The sequence below is a fragment of the Labeo rohita genome, chromosome 7 (assembly GCF_022985175.1).
Source record: "Labeo rohita strain BAU-BD-2019 chromosome 7, IGBB_LRoh.1.0, whole genome shotgun sequence".
Taxonomy (NCBI): domain Eukaryota; kingdom Metazoa; phylum Chordata; class Actinopteri; order Cypriniformes; family Cyprinidae; genus Labeo; species Labeo rohita.
Genome location: NC_066875.1, coordinates 26,468,239 through 26,479,988, shown reverse-complemented (window position 1 = coordinate 26,479,988; position 11,750 = coordinate 26,468,239). Strand labels below are relative to the sequence as shown.

The 11,750-nt window shown below is 37.3% G+C and overlaps 1 protein-coding gene across 1 annotated transcript; it reads left to right on the top strand.

Annotated features, from left to right (window-relative positions):
- Window positions 1–51: 51 nt before the first annotated feature.
- Window positions 52–11,557, top strand: brd7 (bromodomain containing 7). The gene is made up of 17 exons (XM_051114151.1): window positions 52–202; window positions 1,536–1,723; window positions 1,799–1,922; window positions 2,037–2,094; window positions 2,725–2,869; window positions 3,023–3,133; window positions 3,363–3,547; window positions 5,214–5,325; window positions 5,461–5,536; window positions 5,624–5,731; window positions 8,029–8,164; window positions 8,333–8,444; window positions 8,610–8,666; window positions 10,382–10,478; window positions 10,748–10,891; window positions 11,162–11,305; window positions 11,419–11,557. The coding sequence occupies exons 1-17, from the start codon at window positions 154–156 to the stop codon at window positions 11,454–11,456; spliced, it is 1,884 nt and encodes a 627-aa protein (XP_050970108.1). The 5' UTR covers window positions 52–153; the 3' UTR covers window positions 11,457–11,557.
- Window positions 11,558–11,750: the final 193 nt, after the last annotated feature.

Genomic DNA, 11,750 nt, shown 5'->3' with positions numbered 1-11,750 from the left:
CGCGCTAGCTGTAATTGACACCGCCGAACAATAGACGCCGCTGTTTGAATCCTGTAGCTCCGAAAGAGGCGCCCTACAGTCTTTACCGACACAAAACAAAGAGCAGACTGGTCAAGCACTGACCTGACTGAACCAGCAGCTTTACTTTAAATTATGGGCAAAAAGCACAAGAAGCACAAATCAGAGAAGCACACACACGACGGTAGGTCACTCACGATTCCTTCACCATGCTGGAGAATATTTCTCTGTAGACTGAAACTCAGATGAGCTATGAAGCAGCACTCAGACTCCGATGCTGTCAGCGAATGAGTAGTAGTTTGATATTACATGTCCACAGCGTATTGGTTATACAATAAAACATTTTCGATTTGAGCCAGTTCATATAGAATAATATGTGTTTTCTCATTAGCTTTATTTGAAGCTACCATGCTGGCTAGCGGTTTTAGCAGCTGCTGCTCAAAACATTAGTAAACTCAGCATCAGAATTAGTTTTAGGTTGATTTTCATACATGTATTACTAAGTCTAATTCCTACTGGATCCAGAGGAAAATGTATTGAGCATCAAACAGTGATTTTGAATTGTTATGTGGGTTTAAAAGCGAGATTTTGTACTCTGATACATAGTCTATGGAAGAAGTAGTTCTTCTCAAAACAGATATTAAAGTTTTCTTAGTTAGTTAGTTGAAATAAAAGCATGTAACTAAATTCAGTGGGATTATGGTCACACTGTGAGTCAGGAAAAAAAGAGACAATACCAGTCAAAAGTTGTTGGACAGTAAGATTTTTTTTTTTTTTTTTTTAAAGAATTCTCTTCTGCTCACCAAGCCTGAATTATTCAGAATTATTTGATGAATAGAAAGATCCAAAGATCAGCATTGATCTGAAATAAAAAAGCTTTTGTAACATGATACATTCAAAAGCTTGGAGGCAGTATGTATGTATTTATTTATTTAGGAAAGGAAATTATAGAAATTAATACTTTTATTTAACAAGGATGCTTTAAATTGATCGAAAGTAATGATGAAGGCATTTATAATGTTACAAAAAAATCAATTTCAGATAAATGCTGTTTTTCTGAACTTTCTATTCATCAAAGAGACCTGAAAAAATCTACTCAGCTGTTTTCAACTTAATAACAATAAATGTTCTTTGAGCAGCAAATCAGAATATTAGAATGATTTCTGAAGGATCATGTGACTGGAGTAATGATGGTAAAAATTCAGCTTTGAAAGTAAAATGCATTTTAAAATATGTTCAAATAGAAAGCCGTTATTTTAAATAGTAAAAATATTTCCGAATTGTACTGTTTTTGCTGTACTTTGGATCAAATAAATGCAGGCTTGGTGAACAGAAGAGACTTGACATTAAAAATCGTATTGTTCAAAAACTTTTGACTGGTAGAGACTGGTACCAGGTGTTCAAATCAGATTCCATGTACCACTGTCGTAATGAACGGGACAGTATATTATATTATTGTATTACATTACATTACAATACTGACATTAGTCGACTCACTTGTGTGTCTGGTCTTTTAGAGCGTCCACTAAAGCTGGTGTTGAAAGTGGCTGGGAATGAGGTCACCACAGGCAGCCCCAGCCTCGAGAGTGTTTACGACGACTCGGTAGATTACGACAAACACAAAGACAAGAAAAAGAAGAAGAAAAAGAAGGACGAGAAGGACAGAGCCAGTCCTCCAGTGTCACCAGTTGACAAAAAGAAAAAGGTTAGAATACTTTTTTGTGCTTTACTTTTGTTGTTTACTTACTGGATCCTAATCAATATTACGTGTGTCTTATAGATGACCAAAAAAAGAAAGGGCCCAGACTCTGTGGATCCCGAATGGGATGAGCAGAGCAGAACTCCTGCTCGCTCTGATGTTTCCCAGGACAAGCCCCTCACCCCCTCACTTGCCAAAATGCAAGGTAGAGCTGTTAAACCTTTCATGGTTTAGAACCGATCTATTTTAATGATGTTGTTTTGAGCGACTGCGTTCTTGTGCTGATTATCTGTTGATTATGGCTTTTGTAATTTCTCAGAAAAAGAACAGACGCCTCTACAGGAAGCTCTCAGTCAGCTCATCCGACAACTCCAGAGGTATGACTACACATTGCTAACCTGTGGACATTACATTACAGAACAACACAACACAAACTACGAAAACATATTGTATTACATAAACAGTTTATACATAGAAAAAAAACGTACATTTTGGATTCATCAAAATATCCAGCATTAGCAGCTATTACAGCTCTGCATAATCTGGGCCTAAATTCATTGTATTCTAAACTTAATTGGCAATCAGTTGTTAAAGCTATTAAGGTGTGCTGAACCAAAAATCTTTTAAAAATACCTGGGCCAAGTTTAAACGAGTAACCAGGCATCACAGCTGGCAAAGGGGCATGTCTGACTTTGACATGTGTATATTGCCATTATTATGTAATCAAAATGAAAATTATTATTGCTGGTCTTCAATGATAATGTCAAGTTACTTTAATGTATTTGCACCAAAAAATAAGAATTTATGCTGATATCGTCCAAAACCACACTTTGCCAGGGGTGTTTCCAAACTTTTGGAGGGCAGTGTAAGTTATTGACATAAGTGGTCCTTTTTTTGAGTGCCTTATTGGACCCATGTTATCTTATATTTCTGTGGTGTATGATCATAATCCTGTCTATAATTACTGCGAATGAAAGCCGAATGCTGTTGACTGCTGTTTATTGCAGGAAGGATCCAAGTGCGTTCTTCTCATTTCCTGTGACCGACCTGATCGCTCCAGGGTACTCTCTTATTATAAAGAGACCTATGGACTTCAGCACCATGAAGGAAAAAGTGAAGAAGGAGCAATACCAGTCACTTGAGGAGCTCAAGGTAAAATGATCTTCACAGCTGTAACCAGGTCACAGACTGCCACTAAATAGTTGAATAACTGAATATTCCAGCTGCTTGGAACATTTGAATATTGTTAAGGTCATTGTTTATTTTCACAAAATAGTTAACCATGCTGTAATCCTCTTTCCACAGCTGGATTTCAGAGTGATGTGTGAGAACGCTATGATCTACAACAAACCAGAGACGATTTACTACAAAGCCGCAAAGAAACTTCTTCACTCTGGGATGAAGATCTTGAGCACTGTGAGTTTGAACCTGAGCAATTGCATTGGGACTTATAGGTATGGTTTGTGAAATCAAACCAGTTTTAACACCAGAGGGCACTGGTGTGCTGTGTACAACATGAGTCTATAGCTAGGGTTGTTGGAATAAAGATTTACCTCTTTAGGCATAAAGTGACATCCATAAAACTGGCAAAGTTGGAAGTCTCACCCTTACATATGGAAGTTAACTATGTGTGTGTTGAATTTAGGAGAGACTAGACAGTTTAAAACAGAGCATAGAGTTCATGGCTGGCCTGCAGACGTCCAGCAGTCATTCAGCAGAGGATGGAGAGGATGAGGGCGGGACATCAGACGCTGCCAAAGAGAACTCGTCTGTTATGGACACAAGTGACAACTCCCAATCACCCCGTGTAGGCAACAAAGATACACCAAGGTATGAATCATATGTTTCAATTTATTACTTACCTAGGACTAGTTCGTCTAGAACAGGGGTGCCCAAACCTGTTTGTGGAAGCCCTCTGACCTGCAGAGTTCAGCTCCAACCCTAACTGAACACACCTGAACCAGCTGATCAAGACCTTTAGACTCAGTAGAAACTTCCAGGCAAGTGTGCTGGAGCTAAACTCTGTCAAAAAATGATTATATTTAATGTTCTTGTTGTGAACAGGCATTCTTTATCATCAAAGGTCATTCGAGTTGAGGATTTGGAGAAATTTCCTTCCAGTTAGTTCCTTTGAAAATTTAACAATTCCATTTCCTTTTTTTTTTTTTTTTTTTCTTCAGAAGAATTCTTAAAATAATGGTTTATATTAATCACAGGGGGGTTACTTCATTTGTAACTTCATCATAATACATGATGAAGAAGTTTAAGAACTGAAGTCTGCTTTTGATATAAGTGACCTGAGCAAATCAAAGACACAACATGTAAAAACATCTGTCTAAACGTGTGTGTCTTGCGACAGCTTTTCCTCAAAGGAAAATATGGGCGTTCTAGATAAAACCTCTGAGGGCACATTATTTATGTGTTGTTTTTTTTTCCAGAACTCCAGATGAAAATGCATATCTGAAATATTCCCTGCATTAGGACACCAGAACTAATATACAAGAAACAAAATCATATTGTGTTGTCTTCATGTTTTGTTGGGTGCAGTGAAGACTGGATCAGTGTGTGTGATACTGTCACAAAGAAAGAAAAAATAATCATCATATCAGAATGATTTCTAAAGGGACATGTTACACTGAAGACTGGAGTAATAGCTGCTGAAAATTCAGCTTTTTCACAGGAATACATTGTTTTAAAAGACATTACAATAGAAAAGTTATTATAATATTTCACAGTTTTACTGCTCTTACTGCATTTTTAATGAGTTAAATGCTGCAGTAACAAAAGAAGCAGAAAAAGAGTTAATTTCAGGCCTTAATCATGGATGTTAATTGGCTGCCGTTAAATAGGATTAATTTGTCATTATTTATCATGGTAGCTTATCATGACTGCCTGGAGAAAGGAATGTGACTGTACTTAAATGAGTGATACAGTCAGTAAAATTATTCAAATGAATAATCAAACTCTTCCTTTCACCATTTGTTGTGTGTTTTCTATCTGTGCAGCAATTCACAATGGCTTTGTATCTGCATTCAGGGCTTCTGCTGCCGTACCAAAGCCAGTGAGACATTCCAAGATGTTGCCGGGGTGTTCACTGCCTTTCTTTATTTTACTCTGTCTTTTTGTTGCTTGCCTACGTAAATCGGCTTGGCTGTTGAGGTCGCCAAGAGTCTTGGAATGCTTAAACATGTTGTGACTTGTAGGCCATCTGTATCGCACGAGCTGCACGCTCTTTGAACACATACACTTTGTAGCTTTTCAGGGAGGATGAATCATCTTCCTGCACACTAGTCCACTGGGTCGGGTAGCGTTTGAGAACAGGCCAATAAGGTCCACACGTTGATCTATTATGATATTATTCATCATAATGAGTTGATTAGGCCTGGAATTAATTTCAGGAATAATGTGGTTCATATATGGGGGATTTATTTCCATTTGAAGGGGTAGTACTGATGACATGAATATATCCAGAATTGCTTCAATGTTTGTGTAACAGGGACAGTAAGGATGATGCTCAGAAGAGCCAAGCAGAGAAAGACCTGGAAGAGATCAAGAAGATTGTTGAGGAGTCTGGTGGGAAACTCTCAAACAGAAGCCTGCAGTGTGAGGTAGGAGTACAACAACAGATAGGATGAATTATGTGTTATCGTACATCCCTCAAATGTGAGGTCATTCACCAAGGATGTCAGATAACAGTTGACGAGGGGGTCACGTTTCTTTGGGGTTGTTTTTTATATGAGCAGCTGGAGTTTGAGAGAAGGAAGTCTGATGGTTCGACCACTCTGGGCATTCTGAACCCTGCTGACCTGAGCGCTGGAGGTTTGTCACAATGAGAGTTCAAGAAAACAAGCAAATGTTAGACATAAGTACAATACATGTGTACAGTTTGTCATGTTTCAATGCTAGATCCAGGATACTGCCCAGTCAAATTGGGCATGATGGGAGGTAGACTACAGACTGGAATCAACACCCTTCAAGGTTTCAAAGAGGACAAGAGAAACATGGTCACTCCAGGTAATGTATATATTCTCCATCCATTTTCCCACCAGTCGAATCTCATTTCTGCTCTGTTTAAACCAGGACTCATATTCCTGGAAAAAAACAACTTCATGGAAAAACTGTCTCTCTCTTCTTTGGCCATACCTTCAGTCATGTGGAGAAGATCATGGGTGGGGTGTGTTATAATCTCTGTTTGAATACCCAGTGTTCAACTGCCAGAAGAATGTAATATTATGTGCCAGAAAAATCCAATTGTTCCTGCTGTCAGTAGGAAAAAATCACTGCTGAATCAGTGGACTTTAGTTTGTTCTCATCTATATCTTTTTTTTTTTTCTGTCAGTTATCTGTGGTCTTTTGTCATTTTTTTTCATATTTTTACCCTGAGTAATAGACTTCTGTGTGCTATTTGTTCCGCCATGCTACTGACATGAATAAGACCTCAAAACATTTAGGATTATGCAGATAGATCCACCTGTTTCCGAGGGGCGCTACTGTAAAAGAGAACGTGGGTACAGCTTCCAGTGAGGCAGCGGTAGAGGTATACCAATGGTATTTTGTGTGCTAATTAGCCAGAAGCTAAGTGTTTTTTGGATCATTGTTTACTTTGTAAAGTTGCAAACCTTTATGAGAGGTTGTTACGGTGCTCAGGGACAACATGTGCTGTTCGAAGCCACATTGTTAGCAAGTTTGTATAATTAAATCTTGAATGACTATTAAAGGAGAAGTCCACTTTCAGAACAACAATTTACAAAAAATTAACTCACCCCCTTATCATCCAAAATGTTCATGTCTTTCTGTCTTCAGTCGTGAAGAAATTATAGTTTTTGAGGAAAGCATTTCAGAATTTTTCTCCATATAATGGACTTCATTGGTGCCCCGATTTTGAACTTCCAAAATGTAGTTTAAGTGCAGCTTCAAAGGGCTCTAAACGATCCCAGCCGAGGAAGAAGGGTCTTATCTAGTGAAACGATCTGTCTTTTTTTTTTTCTTTTTTTTGGGGAAAAAATAAAAATTTTACTTTAAGCACAAAATCTTGTGTAGCACAGGCTCTGGGATGCAAGACCACGACACTACATACTATTGAATCACGTCAAAAGGTCACACGGAACTACAGACCCAGTGTTTACAAAGCAAGCGCACAAAGACTAAGAAAGTGCAAGTAAGTCAAATGCTATTTACAAACAGAAAGGTACAACAATGTCGGACGATTCTGAAGTTGTAGGAGAAAATAAGATGGAGTTTTTCGCCATACAGACGATGAACTTAGATGTGCTTCGTAGTGTCGTGGACGCACATCCCAGAGCCTGTGCTACATGAGCTTTTGTGCTTAAATTATACTAATTTTTACGTTTCGCTAGATAAGACCCTTCTTCATCGACTGGCCACTTTCTCTCCAGTCCTGTGCGCGATTCACTTTGTGTGTCAGTTCGAACCTTTAGATCTTACTTATTAATTTATATTTTTAAATACCCATTCATACAAGTAATAAAAAAAAAAAAAATATTTCAGGAAAATTAAATATTTGCCATATGCACTTCATGTGTGCATTATTCTTCTGTTACATCATTTAGATATTCATACTAGCATTTAATGCTACAGTTTAATGGGTAAATGAATTTATCAGAGACCGAAATTCAACAAACAAACACACACTGTTAGACTTATATTTGTGCATGTAACATGAGTCGATCTGTGGAATGTGTGGTGAATGTTTAAATCTTTTACCGAAACAGTCAGAGAAAATGTCAGATGCCCTATATTTTGCTTTAAAATCTCAACAGACATTCACTGCCATTGTAAAGGTTGGAAGAGCCAGGACATTTTTTTAATGTAACTATAATTGTATTTGTCTGAAAGGAAAAAAAAAAGTCATATACACCTAGGATGGCTTGAGGATGAGTAAATCATGGGGTAATTTTCATTTTTGGGTGAACTGTCCCTTTAAGAACATCTTATAATATAATTTATGCCAAGCTCTAAATTATTTTATTGGGTAGAAGTATTTGTAAAAATCTTTGGTCCTTATCCAGTACAAACAGTTATTAAATAGAATGGGAACTTTTTTTTTTTTTTCTACTTAATTTATAGAAACCAAAATTGCCCATAGATTAAAATAAGTTTCAGAAACAAAACTAGGGCTAAGGAGCTTTTGAATGTTGTTGACAATATGAGGCTGTAAAGTCAAAAAGGCTGAGAATCACAGTTTTACACTGTATTCAGTATTTCCTCTGATGGAAAATGTTCTTGCTGGAATCAGTCTGAAGTTCAATGAATGTGTAAAAGTCCCCACATGCCTCTCTCTCTCTTTGCAGTTGCCTATATGAATTATGGCCCATTCACCTCATATGCACCTACATATGACTCCAGTTTTGCAAACATCAGCAAAGAGGACTCTGATATCATTTACTCCTTCTACGGAGAGGACAACAGTCAGCCAGAATCTGAAAGGTGCGTGTGTGTGTTTGGCATCAGCCATATAATGAAATGTATCCATTGATCGTTTTTAGATGACTAAGAAGCCTCTTAACAACAGTGGGTTTAGCAGTAAGTCAAAAAATAAAGCCCTTGTTCAACCCCTGTGTTCCATAAATGTAATTTGTATGTGTTTATGTATAGCATCGCAGATTACCTGACTAAATCTGAGGAACACATGAGCAGGTTAGCAGATAATGTTTTGGATGCTTTGACGAGTGGGGAGCACTCAAGACAACTGAAAGAAACAGAAACCGTAAGAAACCTCGCTACACATGCTTCATTGATCTAATACCCATAATTGTCAAAATTAATGCATGATATAACACTAAAATGACATACTGTGTAATACCCGTTTTGAACTCTTTACAACTTTGCAGCCTATTTCTGGTTTTGATAGGATGATTTTTGTTCTTCTCAGGATAATCTGCCAATAGAGGAGCCTGCAGAGAAAGCAGACACAACAGATGACGCTGAGGTAAAATGCTCTCGTGTTCTCAAAAAATGACATTTCATATGTCTAAAAGTGCATACTAGTGTATAGGCCACTTGAGTGGAAGTAAAGACACAAACCTGCTATTTAAAGGCATAGTGCGGACCACAGGCTCTCTGCTCTGCAGCAGCTGTGTCAACAACTCCAACCAACTTTCACACTAATGGAAAGAATATTTGCCCAGACACACACAAACACACTCTCCCCCTGTCGCTTTTGACTTCCTCCTTAACTCACACGAATCTGTGTGTGTGCGAATGTGCTGTAGATGTAGGGAAAGGTAAGCACAAGTCATCTATGAACACACTGCAGCATTAGTCCGTGTGTGTGGAAGGCCGTCTTTGACTGTGGCTCAGCAGGGTGGTGCTACTGTTCAACACTGTTTTTAGCAGTTAAAATTTCACATATTGCATAGGGTAAAATTATGTATTATCCATTAGCCAAGACCGCTGAAGGAGGTATGGTTGAAGGAAGAGAACAAGCACTTTATCTGGTGATTTCCCAACCAGATGTACTTGAAAGGTGTTAGACTGTGCTTTTGAAAAATCCAAGGAAGAGAAATGAACGAATAATACAGCAGTCAGTACATTATGTAACTAATTCATTTAACTTAATTTTATTTGCCATATAAACAATAATACATTTGTGTGGAACAGGTGCAAACACTGAACTGAAGGCAAATGCAATGCAAATTCACTGTAATAATTCACAATTATATAAGCATGCGGTTGATGAAATTGTGTAACAGTGAATGGTTGTGTATCTGTATATTTAAAGTTTACATCTTGCAATTCTGACTTATTTTTTCTCAGAATTATATGATAAACTCACAGTTTTAAAGTCAGAATAGTGGGATATAAACTTGCATTTGTGGAAAAAAAGTCAGAATTGCAATTTTTCTCAGAATTGCGTGACAAACTTACAACTGTGAGTTATAAAGTCAGTATATAAGTCTGTATATAAACTTGCAGTTGGGAGAAAAAAGTCAGAATTGTGAGTTATAAAGTCAGAATGGTGGGATATAAACGTGCAATTGAGAAAAAAGTCAGAATTCCATGATAAACTCGCAATTGCGAGTCAAAATTGCGAGATGCAAACTCTGAATTCTGACTTTTTCTCAACCGTGTGATATAAACTCAATTGTGTGTTATAAAATCAGAATAGTGGGATATTAACCTGGAATTGCGAAAAAAGTCTGAATTTTAAGTTTTTCTCAGAATTGCATGATATATCCACAATTGCGAGTTATAAAGTCAGAATTGCAAGATATAAACTTGAAATTCTGTCTTTTTTTTCTCAATTGCATGATATAAACTTACAAATGTGAGTTATAAAGTTAGTGAATAAGTCTGTATATAAATTCGCAATTGTGAAGAAAAACGTCAGAATAGCAGATATAAACTCGCAATTAAGAAAAGTCGGAATTGCAAGATATAAACTCACAATTTGGATTTTTTCTAAATTACATGATTTAAACTCACAATTGTAAGTTTTCTGCATTTTGACCTTTTGAGTTTATAAAAAAAAAAAAAAAAATTCTTGATTCGTGTCAGAACCTGGCTTTCATATTGGACACACACAGTCTAATAAAAAAAATTGACATGATTTGACTTTACACTAAAGTCTTCTCATAAATGTTTTTAATACATTTTTCAATTCAGTCCAACCCATGCCTCCTTTTTTCACGCTTGTCCATGTAGGTTGTTGCGTCAGAACCCAGCAGCGGTGATAGTGTGACGGCTCTCGCTTCCGTGGGTTTGAATCCTGACCTGCTTCCTGAGAACTTTGACTCAGAAGGTAAAAATCCCGTAATTAAAATTGTCTCATTTGAAATACAGATTCTAAATCTCTTTTAGTCATTTTACGTCTGATCAAACCCTATGGAAAGTTTATTAATGATTTCTGGAAACACATCTTTCATGTCTATTATGCTTAATTAAATCATAATGATCCTTCTCCCTCAGCAGTGGAATGGAAGGCATCACATCAATAACACACGGGAACATTTTTTCCCACCTGTTACACAGACTGATTAATCTCAGTAAAAATTCCTTTTCCTTCATTAGAAGCAGAGCATTTCCAGCAGAAGCTGGATGAGACAACAGTGTTGCTGAGGGAGCTGCAGAAGGTTCAGAAAGAGAGACTGAGCGCTAAACAGCCTCCAAACATCATCTGTCTATTGGCTCCTACAGCTAAAGAGCTGCAGCTCGGTACGTACACACACAAACACACAAGATGACCTGTGATGAGAGGTTCACTGCTCTCACTCTTTCAAATACTAGACAAACACTTACTGGAAGGGATGTTTTTTTTCCTGCCTCGTGAGATTTTTTTTTTTTTTTTTTTTCTCCATACCCAAGAAGTTTTAGTGAGGGAGTGTTGTTGCACATTAACAGACCTGTGGGTTTCAACACCTGTTTAAAAGCAGATATATTTTGTACGGTTTGGATAACTTCTAACCCCCACCATTTTTCTTGCAGCGGAGAAAGTTACAGGTAACCTGGCCCAGCTGACTAGTCAGGTGACCCCTGCTGATGTGTGCAGCGTGTACGGTATTAGAAAAGCCATGGGGATCTCGCTACCTAACCATACTGCACAGGATTCGTTCATACATCTGACCACAGGTAACAGATGTTTGTGAAATAACTGTTAATGACAGTTCTTAGGAAACTGCCATATCTTTTCATAAACTGACATTAACAGGATAATGAGGGTAAATGTGTTTTCTGTGTTTCAGTGGGAGATATAATTGAACCTATGGAGGGAGTGTGTTGAGATTCTTCAGATCAGTTCTCCGTATTTCATGTCATCCTCCAATGGTGCTGTTTCTAATTTACTTTTGTGCTTCATTAAATAAACATCTTTTTTCTTTTTTAAAGCATTTTGTGTTTCCATTTTTAACAAGTGAGTAATACAGAAATAAACGGTTCATTTAAAGGAATAGGAATAGTTTACACATCCTCAGGTTTCAGCACACAAATGAAGATATTTTCTCAGCATTTTTGTCTTTCCACTGAAAGTCCACACAACCAAAAAACTACACCTATCTAATATAAACATGCAATTTCT